Source organism: Musa acuminata, chromosome BXJ2-8 (assembly GCF_036884655.1).
Source record: "Musa acuminata AAA Group cultivar baxijiao chromosome BXJ2-8, Cavendish_Baxijiao_AAA, whole genome shotgun sequence".
In the NCBI taxonomy this organism is placed as follows: Eukaryota; Viridiplantae; Streptophyta; class Magnoliopsida; order Zingiberales; family Musaceae; genus Musa; species Musa acuminata.
This window is the reverse complement of record NC_088345.1, coordinates 8646924-8662752: the sequence shown is the minus strand read 5'-3', so window position 1 is coordinate 8662752 and position 15829 is coordinate 8646924. Positions and strand designations below refer to the sequence as shown.

At 40.0% G+C, this 15829-nt stretch overlaps 1 protein-coding gene across 2 annotated transcripts; it reads left to right on the top strand.

The window, feature by feature from the left end:
• Positions 1-902: 902 nt before the first annotated feature.
• LOC135619065 (uncharacterized) lies at positions 903-11220 on the top strand. 2 transcript variants are annotated; one of them, XM_065120677.1, is made up of 15 exons: positions 903-1284; positions 1368-1449; positions 5096-5620; positions 6941-7106; positions 7203-7355; positions 8496-8593; positions 8768-8859; positions 9499-9569; positions 9655-9790; positions 9975-10034; positions 10117-10199; positions 10292-10368; positions 10636-10706; positions 10775-10832; positions 10910-11220. In XM_065120677.1, exons 1-15 carry the CDS (start codon positions 1055-1057, stop codon positions 11063-11065), a joined length of 2058 nt encoding a protein of 685 aa, XP_064976749.1. In that variant the 5' UTR covers positions 903-1054; the 3' UTR covers positions 11066-11220. The 2 variants fall into 2 exon arrangements, with proteins under 2 accessions (XP_064976749.1, XP_064976750.1); XM_065120678.1 differs by lacking the exon at positions 903-1284 and having other exon boundaries at positions 5058-5620.
• Positions 11221-15829: the final 4609 nt, after the last annotated feature.

The following is a 15829-nucleotide window of genomic DNA, read 5'->3' as shown; positions in this document are numbered from 1 at the left end:
AGACATTTATCGTTATCATATAATGGTTATCGCCATTAGAAATGTTGTCTTCGCTCCTGTTGTGGGGACAACCTTAAGCCATGGCCTCGGGGCCAATGTGGCTGGGTTCGGATCCGAATGATTGGGGATCTTGCTGAGTGACCATTGAGACTACTGAGGTAGCCGACTGCGATGGTCCGATCGCGACAGGATAGTCGTTTCCTCTAGAAGGAAACTCCTCGCTTGGGTACGCGATGGGAGGTGCTCCGTCTTCGTCCCTGCACACAGGTCGGGTCGGGAGGCTCGACCCGACCCCTCCGACGATCAAGTCAGTGGATAATCTTAGGGGGTTTTTCTCATCTTTTTTCCTTCTTCCTCGAGTCGAATGCGAGGGTTTTTATAGGAAAACTTATTGTTTCCTGATGTGCTCGCTTGCAGGGGGCAGGCCCGTACTTTCGATAGTGTTCGACACTAATGTGGGTGTTGCGTGAAGAACCGGGCTTGCGCAGGACGTGGCGTGCCCCGGTCGTCGTTCTGATCTGCCTTGGTCGAGTGCGTCAAGTCAAATCGAGGCATAGATCATTATCTTGGAGGAGCTGATGTCAATGCACGTCCCATCATTATTACCACTATCAATTACCACTATCAGCTCCTATCCAACAAAATAATTGAAATTATATATTCATTCGGGATCTTTGGTTATTATTATAAATTAAGCTTTAAATTCATGAAAAGACGGATGTAATTTTGGTCAACCACAAATGTGATCATATAATCTTGTTTTGTCTATATTTCTCCACTATTAACCGTCATGATCTTATTATTTCGTATTTGCATATTAATTAATTAATTAATTTATTTATTTATTTTCTTGACACCCAAAAATAAACGCTAAGAGGCGACAAAGCTGACGTGTGATGCGATCGGAGAACGGTATAAGCAAGGGGGACAAGAAGAGGTGCGTTATGGTCCGGCATCTATTGCCACCCAGTCTCCTTCCGAGACCGCGCCGCCCCGGTTGATCGCCATCGCCACCAGCGAGATCAAGAACTTGCACGGCGGGGCCCCGGCCGCGATGGCCCCGTCGTTGCTGAACCCGACGCATCGGTACGCGGCGGGCGCTCTGCTGGCCCTCGCCCTCCGCCAGGCCCAGATCCACCAGACCCGCCCCCTCGGCTACGACGACCCCGACCCCGACGCACAGGGCCGCTGCAGCACCGGAAGCGCCACCAGCAGCGAGGGCGGTGGCGACGACCCCGAGCTCTGGACCCACGAGTCGTGCGGCCTTCTCCACCCCGTCTTCAGGTCCCCCTCTCGTTCTCTCCTCTCCTTCCTTTCGAAAAACCGTTTCCGAGTCTGTCTTTATTCTTTCTTCTTTGGGGAAATAGGTTCTTGGATATCGACCACAAGGCCTGGTCGGGCTTGGAGGAGACTGCAGCGTCCTCCATGGCCAAGCATCACATAGGAGCGGTACACTCGATTTCCTTTTGACTCCGTTGATTGTTTTCTTGGTCGAATTGCTTTCTTTATGGGCGATCGTCGTGATAATCGTAGAAACTGCTTATTAGCTTGCACTACTTGTGAGTTGTGATGGTAAGTCTAGCAAGAATGGTCGGACATGCTTTCTCTGTGGGCGATCTAGTGATTATGGGAGAATCTGCTTAATCTTGCCCTAGTTTCTGGTTCTTGTGACTCGTGAAGGTAATGATCGTCCGGGAGGGTCCAACTTGTTTGCTCTGTAGGTGGTCATGGTGATAATGGAAGAATATGTGTTAGCTTGCCTGCCCCAATCTTTGGTACTTGTGAGTTGTGATGGTAATGATAGCCAAAAATTGGCCGACTTCGTTTCTCTCTGGGCTGTCATGGTGATAATGTAAGAATCTGTGTCAAGACCTGTAATGGTAGCCAAGAAGGGTCTGACTTGCTTTGTTTATAGGCTATCCTAACCATATTGTAAGAATACGGGTGTGACCGTTCGCTAGTTTTTAGTCCTCACAAGTTGTGTTGGCAATGGGATAGCCTAGTAGGGTCCAACTTGCTTTCTCTGTAGGTACCCATGGCGATAATGCAAAGTTCCTCTTGTTAGATTGCCATAGTTTTTGGTTTTCGTGAGCTCTGATTGTATTGGGGTGAGAAAGAAAGGTAACTTGGTTTCTTTGTAGGCAGTTGTGGTGATAATGCAAGAATCTGCTTGTTGGCTTGCCTTAGGTTTTTAATTATTGTGTGTCGTGGTTGTAATGGTAACTGAGAATGACCCAAAGAAGCTTTTCAAGGGTTGTTGTTGTGTGTTGTTTTGTGCTTAGTGACTATAGTGGTATGGTTGGTTCAATTTATGAACCGTTACAAAGATTTGGTACTTTTTATCATAAGTTTCTTTCTTTTTTTGCATATACCAATTGTTTCTTTATGGGTGATGTCTTCAAGGAGTTTGATTGTTTGTTTATTCGAGAAGAAAATTTCAGATCTTTATGAACTGCATGAGATGAGTCATCAAGAACATGGTTATCAGAACTGGAACGAACCGGTTGGATTGGAAAAACCAGGAACCGGACCATTCATTAGTCCGATTCAATTGTTGGATCGGATGTGTTAAAAGACCGGAATGAACCGACTGACCCAATCGGTTTTTGATTAATCGCATGAACCGGCTGAGGTAGAAAAAACCAAACAAGTCTTGTAATATAACAAAAAATTACTTAAATATCCTCGACTTAAATCTTTTTTATTATTTGTTTAAGAGGCCATTTATGCCAATCATGAAATTAGGGTTTATGTGAGAAATAATTTAAAGCCGATCCGACCTCCAATATTTATGTTTTCTACAATGTTGGTTTATATCATGATTCGTCTTATTAGTCTGTACTGGTGTACCGACCAGCTATCGGTACGATATGTACCGAGTTGTATCGAGTCATATCGAACGTACCGACACAAGATACATGAGTGCATACCGATGTATTGCCCGTACCGGTCCTCTGTCAGACCGGCACGTACTACCCGTACTGAGTGGTACACTACGGTACGGCAAACCTTGGTTGATATTATCATTTTCATTATTTTCTATACAAATTTCTTTTTTAATTAATTTTAATGTTATATATTTTTACTGTATATAATTTTAAATTATTAATATTTAAAAAATTTTAATTAAGCATGTGGTCCAAGTAATGGAACCACCGGATCGGCTAGTGACCCCAGGCTTGACCGAATGGTTTCTCGATGCGGTTATGATAACTATGATCAGGAGCCTCCTTAGCTAACAAACGTGCTGCCATATTATTACCCGTCTTCACATGACAAGACTAAGCTAACTGAACATGTTAATAAAAAGTATGAAGATAACCGAACCTTATGTTTGACAAAGCATGCACAGATGCTTTGCCAACCTTTCAGATAAGGTTGTCAAAGCATCATGACAAATCTGTCGCACAAATTTTTTACTTGGGGGAACAACCTGCTCCTCAATTAGCCTATCTTCTTGGAAAGTGATGTGATGGCTGAAGTTAATTTAATAGATCATCACTTGAAAAGTGCCCGTCAATATCATCATCCAGCTTTCTGCTTGAATTTTAAGAATTTTCTGTCCTTGTACTTAGTGAAGAATCTCCTGTCAGTATATTTAAGTGCATTTAACACAAATGACAGAGTAGAAACTGGAGATTGGACTCTAAACCCTTTCAAATTGTGTAACCATGGATCAAGCCGATTTTAGTACTAGTTCTGTTAATACTCTCTGCATTTGTAACCCTTCTCAAGAAGCCCTTTAACGTAAATAATGCATATTGAAGAGTAACTTTAGCAACTGCATCAGTATTCCAAAAATAGTCTTAGGATAGTACTCACCGTCAAAGAGTGAGAGAATTTGATCTGCTTAGTAAAAATTGCAGAATTAAAGGCACACAAATTTTTTGTGGCTTAACTCTCCCATATTCTTAGGAGAACACAATGTATTCTATTTCACCATGCAGGTCCCTCAGGATTCTTGCTTTTTGCTTACTGTAACTGCCTATGCAGCATTCACTTTCTTCTTGCAGATTGGTAGGTAATGGGAATCAGATCATTAATTGGTAGGAAGTGCCTGTATGACTGCATTCAACACTTTTTAAGGTCTTGAAAAAAGGTTCCCCTTCTGTCTGTTAGGTTTTTTTTTTCAAGTTCCCTCTGAAATTGAGGCTAAACTGTTCCCTTTTGATTACTTGATTTACTAATCACTGCTGGCAAAATTGATGTCATGGCAATGTTTATCCTTGCCAACTTGAGCAGGTAGGTTTTGAGTAACAAAAAATAGTCTCTTTGCTTGTAGGTGTAAGATTATGTACGTTCACTCTCCCTAGACCTCAACTTGGCTAGAGTCTTGTGTACTGTTGTTGCACAGGCTACCTAATTTGTCTTTCCATAATTCAGAAGATTAATATGATGAATTTTGTCTGATCATTTTGTGTTCTACTGTTATAATTATATTTACAGTTAATTACATCCTTAAATCCTTGATCAACAGATGTTGAAAAGATACCTGCACTCGGTGCTCTTTATTTTGGGACCTTGGAAAGGTTGGGGTTTGCTTAAATTTTGCATGAGGCACAGCAGATATTACATAAAGCATGCACTTTTTCCAAAGATCAATTTCTGCTGATCTCATTACTTCTCATTACAATTTCTAACAGGAGTATGTGCTTGATTCTATTCAATTATTCTTTGGGCAGCCTTAACTTGGAGATTTTTGTAACAAAACAGACCTTTAGATCAATGATAAGAACAGTTAATTGTGAACTTTAATATAAAGTACACTGGGATTTTTTAAACACTCAGTTTTATACTTTATCTCTTTGGTAACTGGTGATGGTGGAGAATTGAATCGAACTGCTTTATAGTCAAAAGAAAGACTGTTACTGCCTATTTTTCTTACTGAATCTGCATGAAAGAGTTATTTTCATCTCGCTGTTCAATAATTAAATCTTAAATCATAGCTCCCATAGGTACATGATATATCAGGTTAGATTCTTTGAAATTCTATGCATACAAACAGAATATCAATGCTTGTTGAGTTGTTATTACTAAATTGTCTTTTTCTTCTTCAGATCTCCCATGACTTGTGGTTTTGCTCATTACATTGCAGTACCTGAGAATAATATTTGAAGAAGACAGTGAAAGTTCTTCAGAGAAGTATGAGCAAGAACTAACTTTGGCCGAAGCGGTTGATGCTATGGCAGTGAGCTTAGAAGCTGCCTGTTCTTCAGGTGGGACATCCGAGGAGCATCACAATTATGATAAGGAATATCATGATAGAGCTATGACACCCAAGGAGACACATCACAATCGTGATCAGGAATATCATGATAGAGCTACATTGGGTTCGTCCAGTGGGAGCTTTGATGGGATATCAGAAACTTCTCAGACTTTGGAAGGGAGAAATTCCAAGGTGTCATTCAAAGTGGAGAATGGTGAAACAACAATCATACAAGACACTCCTTATTATCGTCAGCGGAGAATGGTATTGCTATATGAGCTTCTTTCAGCATGTGTGGCTGATACACCTCAAGACAACAAAAAAGTTTCTCAGTTTCGAAAGGGCTATGATGCTCGACATCGTGTTGCCCTACGGTTGCTAGCAACATGGCTTGATGTCAAGTGGATCAAAGTGGTTTGTCTATAAACATTCTCTTGATTTGATCATTCTTTTTAAAGTTCAATAATGAATCACATAAAATAATAACCTCGTATTAGGTAATATGTTGTTTCATGTGTTACTGTTACATAAGAATGATATCTATTAGTTCATGGCAGCATAAGAATGTTGAATCTTGCATACAATCAAAATTTTCCATATCTAGATATAGACAACGCATGCTGAAATCACACTATAACATCTAACATGACATGCTTCTAAATGCGTTTCATTGTTTTTGGTACTAAACGAGGATCCGGCTTTAGCTAAATGTCAGATGACATTGACTAATGCTTTGTAAGGTTATGAATTACTTGCTGGGCCTTAAAAGTACTTTGATTACTTTCTTGCCAAATTCTTACAGCTAGGTTCATCTTGTGACATGGAGAGAGCAAACTGACACTTGACACTAAGTTACCATGAAAACCCCTGAACATTTTATGTAATGCTAGAATTTTCTATTTCAAAAAGGATAAAATGCATATCCATGATCAAGCACACTTCTCAGAGAAATGGGTATATTTTATCAGCCTAATAGATATATGAGATCTCTTAGAGAAGTGGATTTGATTGATCATGATGCACTTTAGGCTATTATATGTCCAGCTTCAATGGGGTGACAGAACATTTAGAAATATTGATCTACTGCTTGCATATTTATTCAAGAGCAACAATTAAATAGTTGTGTTTTCTAGTTTGAGTACGACATCCGAGCAATAGTGTTCAGGCAATGAGACTGAACAAGATGGCAGCAAGATGAGCAACTGACCTCTATAAGTATCATAGAAGTTGCTGAATTTTAAGATGGACATCCGAGGAACTTGCTATAACTATTCCAGGTCAACAAGTCTTGCCAGTAAATTTTTTTATGAGGTGCATTGAATTAGTCAGGGTTTTTAGGTTAATGAATAGATTGAATTAGTTTGCGGCAAGGGCTTTCTTGCACTTATCTCTGTTTTCATTTTTATTTCTTTTGCTGTGATAATGAAAGAGGCAGTTCCTTTTTATTTTATATGCAATCTTTCATTTTTTAATCAACTGTCCAACTGATTGTTATTAGTAACTACTGGCCTTTATAAATGTTTAGTTGTGGACATTCATATTGTAATTAATTATTGCTTGCAGAATGCAGTTCATTTTCTAGCAAGAGCAGTTAACTTCTCTAGATTCCCTCCATGATTTTAGAAAGACCAGTTGAGAATATAAATGTACTTAAGGAAGATCAGGCTTTTGCCAAACCATTGCACAATTAATTCAGAGCTCTAAATTTTTATGATTTAAAATTTATATTTATAGGAAGCTATGGAGATCATGGTCGCTTGCTCTGCAATGGCTGCAGCTAAAGAGGAAGTCCAATCCCAAGAAAGTGAATCTAAAAAGAGTAAATGGTCTAAATGGAAGCGTGGTGGCATCATAGGTGCAGCTGCATTGACTGGAGGAGCCTTGTTGGCTATAACTGGAGGTATGTTTTGACCAAATATTTGGAAATAAATGGCATACTTATGATGATAAAACTTACACATAAATTTCATGAACCGTTTTCTTCACCAATCAACAGGTTTAGCTGCTCCAGCAATAGCTGCAGGGTTTAGTGCTTTAGCTCCCACTTTAGGGACACTTGTCCCTATTGTTGGAGCAAGTGGATTTGCAGCCATAGCTAGTGCTGCTGGATCGGTGGCTGGTTCTGTAGCTGTTGCTGCATCCTTTGGAGGTGAACATTTAACTTTATTTCTTCTTGTCTCTTACATGTTTAATTTTTAACAATCACCATATGTAACATTAACACAAATTGTAACATTGAAGTGCCAAACTTCATGGTGCCACTTTAACCTTCTTTTCCTCGAAACTTGACTTCCTTCGTAATTTCTTCTTGAATGTATCTTTTGGGATAATCACACCTTAGATGAGTGAAATCTCATTTCACTGTAATTTGAGTGAAAATCTTCTAGAGGTGAGGAAGAGTTATTAAAATCATCCTTGGCGAACACATATTCCAGTAGTGCTTCTTGGTTATTCCACTCAACAGTAAGAAAAGGATTAGGTGGATTCCTTATTATGATAGCTTTAGATGGACAGAAGGTTAGCTTGGTTGAAGTGGGGAAACATGTAGAAGAGTGTGTGGATCTTAAGCAAGGTTTTAAAGAACTGGTTGTACTGATTGGTGTCGATTGATATTTGTCGGTTTGATGGCCAATTGGCATGTGGACCGGATCCATCGGTAAAGTAACTGGTACCAAGATGAACCTGGCAGTCAGCCTAATGCTTGATACCAATACCAATGCCCCTTCTTTCTCTCTTTTTTAAACCCTTCAGTAGCTATTGACTGCTCCTTTAATTCTTTTCCCCACCTCTATCTATTCTTCTGCACCTTCATCTCTCTTTTCTTCTCTCTCTCCTGCACCTCCTTCAGTGTCTTCACCTTTGCCTTTGCATCCACCTTGGTTGCGTCACCAAGGGTGTCATCTTCCTCGGTCAGTGATGCCTAGCTTTGGTTTTGGATCAAATGCACTGTCCTCTTTCACATACGCCACCCCTTGCTCCTTAGCATCATCTCCATCGGTAAGATTGTGGGCTTTGCCATCATCTCCACTGTCCCTCTGTCGTCACCAGAGTAAAAATGTTCTCCATTGATATCATCTGATGTGAATCTCCGTCCTCTTCTGCTTCCTCCTCCTGCTCTTCTCTCTCTCTCTCTCTCTCTCTCTCTCTCTCTCTTGCTGTGACCCAAATTGCACCATCCCATTTCTATTATTGTTTGTTTATCCCTACCCCTGTGTATTTTAATTTCTTTGAAGGTTTCCTCTGGAAGTTATCAGAGACTAAATTGATGTCCTCATTTTGCAAAGCATAGCTGCTGGAGCTGGACTAACAGGAAGCAAAATGGCTAGAAGAATTGGAGGTATTGAAGAATTTGATTTTAAGCAAATTGGAGAAAACCATAATCAGGGTGTGAGTGTTCTCCCTTTCACAGTTTAATGTCAAATTATGAAAAGAAGTCATCTTATTTGCATGATTTAAATTGTATGCTGTTAAGTGCAAAAGGTAGCTATAATAGATCATGCTGGACGCATTGAAAGTCTTATACTACTGTATAACTGAATGTCAACGATTATTATTTATCAGCGCCTAGGAGTTGGTATCTTTGTATCTGGATTTGTTTTCCAAGAGGAAGATTTTGTAAGGCCTTGGGAAGGACCAAAAGATAACTTGGAGAGGTACGTGCATTCTCTTTGATACCTGTGCCACCACAATGTTCTTCTCAGGACTGCTCCATTTAGTGCATTTTTTGGTTTGTCGACTTACATGGACCGGAGATTTTTGTATTTCACAGGACATTGCTATGATAGATCATTGCTAGTGTAATTTCGCATAGATTCATGTGCCACATGCACATACATTGCTGCTTGGTGGTAACTTTATACCCGGATTCTAGCTGGTTAGGATCTTGGTGCTTGGATTTAAGTGAGTCCAATCACCTCTTAGATCCACACCTAAGAATTTGATACTGTAGACATTATCCATTGATCCTGGTTTACACCCTTTAGGGTTATCCTGCAAAAAAAAAAAAAAAAAAAATCATGAGGTTTGAAATTAATCTATCTGTCCATGAAGTTGTAAAAAATGATGAACATGATGTAAATAACATCAATAATATTCATTTTTGGAAGAATTAGTGGATGGGCAAGTGGGCTTCAGATTTCATAATTATGTGTCTGTACTAGTATTTATTTATGATGTCCTTTTGGCTGGAAGCATGCTGTGAAATTTTCTATTTCAGAAAAAAATCACTAATATGTGTAATAGGCAATGCATTTCTGTATTTTATTTGTAATAGGATATCATTAAAATTACAGATATGTCCTCCAATGGGAATCTAAGAACTTGATCTCTCTGAGCACTGCAATCCAGGACTGGCTTACATCAAGTACTTGTTTGAACTTGATATAGTTATATTGGTTGTTATTGCATCCCGTGTGTTTCTTGACCATTTCTCTTTACTTTATATATAGGGCTGGCAATGGGGTTGATGAAACAAGGTGCGATGATGACTGTGCTAAGCACTCTTATAACTGCACTAGCATGGCCTGCTACCTTAATTGCCGCTACAGATTTTATTGATAGCAAGTGGTCAATTGCTATTGACAGGTACAGCTCAAGATTTTGGATGATGCTCCATGCAGTAATAACTTGCCTGAACTTGAATACAATACAAAATATCGAAGAGACAGAATTTGACTTTATAATATTTTTTTGTTGTGTGTTGTTTACATTATATGGGTAGATTGTGTGCAACCCACCATCGCAATTAACTCATTTGGGCTTGTTTTAGGTCAGATAAGGCGGGAAAGCTCCTGGCGGAAGTGTTATTAAAAGGATTGCAGGGAAATAGGCAAGCTTGGAACTTGTTTCTCAACCCAGTTTCTGCCTAAGTTGAATCAACTGATGAATATCTTTGCTACCCGATTTTCCAGGCCAGTCACACTAATTGGCTTTTCCCTAGGAGCCCGTGTTATATACAAGTGCTTGCAGGCATTGGCAGTTTCAGGGGATAATGGTATGTTGAGGCTTTTTTGCGCCTTTTTCTTATTTCCACTGTCTGCTGTGTAATGTTTCAATAGTATGTCTGATCCACTCCTGACTTGTCAGAGGGACTTGTAGAAAGAGTTGTACTCCTCGGTGCACCTCTGTCGGTCAAAGGTGAGCAGTGGGATATCGCGAGAAAGGTATACATGTGACCATCATCACTACATGTTTTGTTTCCTTCTTGTATGTTGATTAGGAAGAATCTTTTTGTTTCTGTTGGTTACTACCGAGTTTTTTATAAAATTGTTGGTCTGCAAGCTTAGAAATGATATTTTAGCATTTGTATATAACAAAAATTTTGGTTTCTGCATATATGAAGAATAGTTGCGATTCCAAAAAAAAAGGGTCTATAAATGTGTATATTTAACAGGTTGTGATAGCGCACTTCTTTGTGCTTTTGGTTGCAGATAGTTGCGGGGAGATTTATAAATGTATATTCGACGAATGACTGGATACTCGGAGTGGCTTTTCGTGCAAGGTAATTTATATATATTTAAAATGTGCATTGATGCTGTGCAAATCTTTGATACTCTCTGCTGCCTGCAGTTTGTTCTCGCAGGGCTTGGCCGGAATACAACCCATTGATATTCCCGGAGTTGAAAATGTAAATATTGTTCTTCATCATCACCATCATCATCATCATCATGCTTCTTTCTTTTCCGCCCTAATTTTCATTTTCAGATCGACGCGACCGACTACATTGACGGGCACTCATCTTATCTTTGGACTTCGCGGCGCATTTTGGAGCAACTGGAACTTGATGCTTACTTTCCCGTTTTCTCCCACCTTCCCGTCAACAACCCCGATGAGCAGGGAATCCAGACTAAGGGTGATTAGGCTTCGTGAATTACGCTGACGGCTTGTGAATAAGAAGATTCCACAAAGGACTTTACATAAACTGCTTTTATAGGATTTAATATTTATAAAGATTATAGAATCAAATATCAAAAAATTACATTCATTTAAATGTTAAATATTTTACTTGAGCACAAGATGAGTTATTTTTCTGTTTGGAGTATGCCGAGCTATTAATGTTTATCAACAATTCCCTTTTTCTTTTGCTGTGCACCATTCAACAAGTAAAATAAGGAGGCACGGTACCTTTTTTTTGTTTTTTGAATCAGCACCAGGCTTCCTCGAAGTAGTACCACAACTTTCCCCAACTCGAACGCTGGCGTTGCTCAGCTGTGCTCAAAATCTGCAACTTCTGTATTGCACTCAAGTTTACGACAAGTCACATTCGCAGCCAAGAGTGTTCTTGTTGGGAGAAAAGTTTACTTTTCCTTTCCTACCACCTTAAAAGAAACTTCTGCAACTTTTTAACTTTCAAAATACAACTCCTTATTACCACAAGAATAATAAAAAATAAAATAATGACAAAACCTTGGTTAAAAATCATGGACACAACCTCACGTACTAATCAGATTAGCCAACTGTTTCCTAGGCCATCATATAACCTTCAAACGAGGCCGAACAACTCTTAATGGTGGTGGCCACAACAACGCAGCCTCGAGGCTGATTGCAGATCCTGAACCATACGTTAGATTTCAGTTTAAACATGTCGTCTCCAGTTTTGATTAAACAAATACCATATACCGTATTTTGTACTACATTATACTTTATAAATGCAAGTAAACATTGCTAATGATAATTAGGAGAGAGGCAAGCACTTACCACAACTCACTGACAACAAAAAAGAAATAATACCAAACTTCACTGTGAAGGTAGTGGGATCAGTTGGCCAACCCCAGAATAAAGTTATACTAGTTTTGGTCAAAAACAAATTGATCAACATAAGTACTAGCACATTGGTTTTGGAGGATTGGATCTATTGGAAGAAGGCCCATTCCCATTACATGGATTGGCTTGAACCAACCAACCAACAAAATCAGGCTAAATGTTGCATTACATGGATCACATTCAATATTGAATTAATTATGCCAAGTTCAAAGCATTTACACAGGTTAATCATGTTAATAGCTCGTCATATATCGTAGCAGATTATATTAGGTTACGCATAAACAGGTGATGCCGGTTTAGATTTAAAATGTTATCACGATCAACAAATGGGTTGGATACATGCTGAGGGTTGAATTCCCATATAAGAACCTCAACCTCATGCGATCATATTCCCACTGAGAAATTTACCAAAAGTCTCATACATAGAAATCTTGAACCTATACCAAACAAAATCTAATTTAAACCTAATATATACTCGAGCAAGACCTAACTTCATCTAAGCCATTTGACAACTTAATGCTAATAATTGTGTTATATATTTTATCAGTGAATCACCACATGCCTGATTATCTTTGCCAATAATATTAGATCAATGTCAAATGCTATTTTGTACTCCTTCGATTACCCTCAAATGATATTTGTTAAACTGGAAGTAAAGGTTCGATAGCGGCGACTGAGCAATACTAGTGGGTTACATCATGGAGTTCAACAAAAATAGCTTGAGATTAGATTATTTGAGTTCTTGAAAGGCCTTCAGTTCCTGGAACTGTAGTCACCGACTAAGCAATACTAGCGGGTTACATCATGGAGTTCAACAAAAATAGCTTGAGGTTTTATATATTTGAGTTCTTGAAAGGCCTTCAGTTCCTGGAACTGTAGTCTCATTGGCTATTGTTCAAAAACATATCCTAGGCACCCACCTACGATCACATACCAAGAAATTACCACCATAAGAAAAATACAACACCCTTCCTTCTCTTTCTTTGGCACCACTGCTCTCCCCGGCAACCGCTCGGGGCTACTGCCTTCACGCCCAGGCCACGGTGTCGTCATAGACAGGCTCGTCCGGGCCGGAGGCGGTGGCATTGGTGAAGGGAGAACCGAGGTGGTGGGAGTCGCCCGTATCGTTGGGTTCCCACCGCCGAGGTACTCCGGTTGTTCATAACGTGGGCTCCCATCACCACGGGGCAAACTAGAGATAATCCACTATGAGAATAATGAATATACAAATCTCAATCTCTTGCCCAAAACCCTAGCAACAACCACAAGAGAATAACTGGGATACAAGGATCACGTCACTGCCCACAATATCTAAAACCTCCCCAAGTAATCACAGCAAGAGTCTACTGTAGATTTGATCTAACCTGAGATGAGAACACTGCTAGATGATTGTGAACAGTCTCTATGCGTTGTCCTTGTCTTCTTCTCTTTCTTTCTCTTCCTTTTCTGCCTTGATCTCCTTCTTCTCTTTGGAGTCCCGTGGCATCCAAGATCTGCCTCGTTGCTGCCTTTTTATAGCCTTAATCTGCCTCTAAAACGCAGCCACCACACCCCCCTAATCTTAATTAGGGTTAGGTTAAGAGAGGGTGTGGGCTGTGGGCTGATAAAGCCCACATGGGCTGAATATGGGCCATCAGCCCAACAACCTCCCCCTTCAGCCCATAAGGGAGGCTGTCCCATGACTCCTCAATGTGAAGCCATGCCGACCAACTGTCGGCATATCTCCTGTCTTTCTTTTGGTAAGGTCTTCGTTAACATGTCTGCTCCGTTGTCATTTGTATGAATTTTCTGAAGCTGCAACTGCTTCTCTTCAAATACATTTCGAATCCAGTGGTATCTGACATCTATATGCTTTGACTTGGAATGAAACATTGGGTTCTTACACAAATGGATGGCACTCTGGCTGTCACAATGCACCACATAATTTTCCTGTTTCAGCCCCAATTCTTGTAAGAATTCTTTCATCCATAACATTTCTTTGCATACCTCTATAGCAGCAATATATTCTGCTTCTGTGGTGGAGAGAGCAATACACCTTTGTAACCTGGATTGTCATGACACAGCTCCCCCTGCAAAAGTAAGTACATAACCTGAAGTAGACTTCCTCGTATCTATATCTCTGGCCATATCTGCATCTGTGTAACCTGTCAACACAGGTGGTCCACCTCCAAAGCTTAAACAAACCTTAGAGCTCCCTCTGAGATATCTAAAAATCCACTTCACCGCTGCCCAGTGCTCTTTGCCTGGATTTGCAAGAAATCTGCTAGTAACACCCACTGCATATGCGATGTCTGGCCTCGTACATACCATTGCATACATTAAACTTCCAACTGCTGAAGCATAAGGAACCTTTTGCATTTTCTCCTTCTCCTCATCACTTGACGGACTCTGTTCTGAGCACAACTTGAAGTGACCTGCAAGAGGAGAACCAACTGGCTTAGCATTGCTCATACTAAATCTTTCCAATACCTTCTCGATGTATTTCTCCTGTGACAACCAAATCTTCTTGTTTTTCCTGTCACGAGAAATCTGCATGCCTAGTATTTGCTTTGCTAGCCCCATGTCCTTCATTGCAAAAGACTCACTCATTTCCTTCTTCAACCTGTCAATTTTAGACATATCTTTCCCAAGAATAAGCATGTCATCAACATAAAGTAAGAGAATAATAAAATCCTCACCAAACCATTTGATGTACACACAATGATCTGAAGTCGTTCTTTTGTATCCATTTTCTGTCATAAATGAATCAAACTTTCGGTACCACTGTCTTGGAGCTTGCTTTAGCCCATACAAGCTCTTCTTCAACTTGCAGACAAAATTATCTTTACCTTTGACTTTGAAGCCTTCTGGTTGCTCCATATAAATTTCCTTCTCCAAATCACCATGAAGGAAAGCTGTCTTCACATCTAACTGCTCAACCTCCAAGTCCTGGCTAGCAGCAATACCAAGAGCAACACGAATAGAAGACATTTTAACAACAGGAGAAAATATCTCTTCAAAGTCAATACCTTTCTTTTGACCAAAGCCTTTCACAACCAATCTAGCTTTGTACTTTGGTTGAGAACAATATTCTTGAGTCTTCAACCTAAAAACCCACTTGTTCTTCAAGGCCTTCATTCTATTTGGTAGCAGCACCAAATCATAAGTGTGGTTCTTCTGAAGAGCATTCATCTCTTCCTGCATAGCAACTAACCACTTCTCTTTCTGCTCACTCTCAACTGCTTCCTGGTAACTCTCTAGTTCACCTGCATCAGTAAGCATCACATACTCATCTGTAGAGTATCTTCTGGAAGGTTGACGTTGTCTAGAAGATCTTCTCAACTGAGGTTCTACGGGAACTTGCTCTCCTACTTCTTCTTGCTCAACATGTCCTACAGGTAGATCAATATCAGGTTCTACACCATCTTCCTGCATATCTCCCCCATCACCCTGATATACTGGAGGAGTAACTGGGTCACAATCTGCTAATCCTTCTGCAGAAGTCTTGGCTGGTGCCTTCTTCTTCAAATCCTCAAAGGTTTGATCCTCAAAGAAGATCACATCTCTGCTCCTGAACACCTTCTGCTTTTCTGGATCCCAAAGCCTGTAACCAAACTGATCATGTGAGTAACCAAGAAAAATACATTCTTTAGACTTACCATCCAGCTTGGACCTCTCATTATCTAGAACATGTGCAAATGCACGACAACCAAACACTTTCAAATGCCTGTAGGAAACATCTTTCCCTGACCATACATGCTCTGCAACATCACCATCTAGGGCTGTACATGGTGATAAGTTGATCACATCAACTGCAGTCCTCAAAGCCTCATCCCAAAACCTTTTGGGTAGCTTGGCCTGTGAAAGCATATATCTGATCTT

What these genes read in the sequence shown, in the direction of transcription:
- LOC135619065 (XM_065120677.1), top strand. Translation starts at nt 1,055, where the DNA reads ATGGCCCCGTCGTTGCTGAACCCGACGCATCGGTACGCGGCGGGCGCT. An exon ending in GGAGTGGCTTTTCGTGCAAG is followed by an intron (nt 10,707 to 10,774) that starts GTAATTTATATA and finishes TGCTGCCTGCAG; the next exon opens with TTTGTTCTCGCAGGGCTTGG. An exon ending in ATATTCCCGGAGTTGAAAAT is followed by an intron (nt 10,833 to 10,909) that starts GTAAATATTGTT and finishes TTTCATTTTCAG; the next exon opens with ATCGACGCGACCGACTACAT.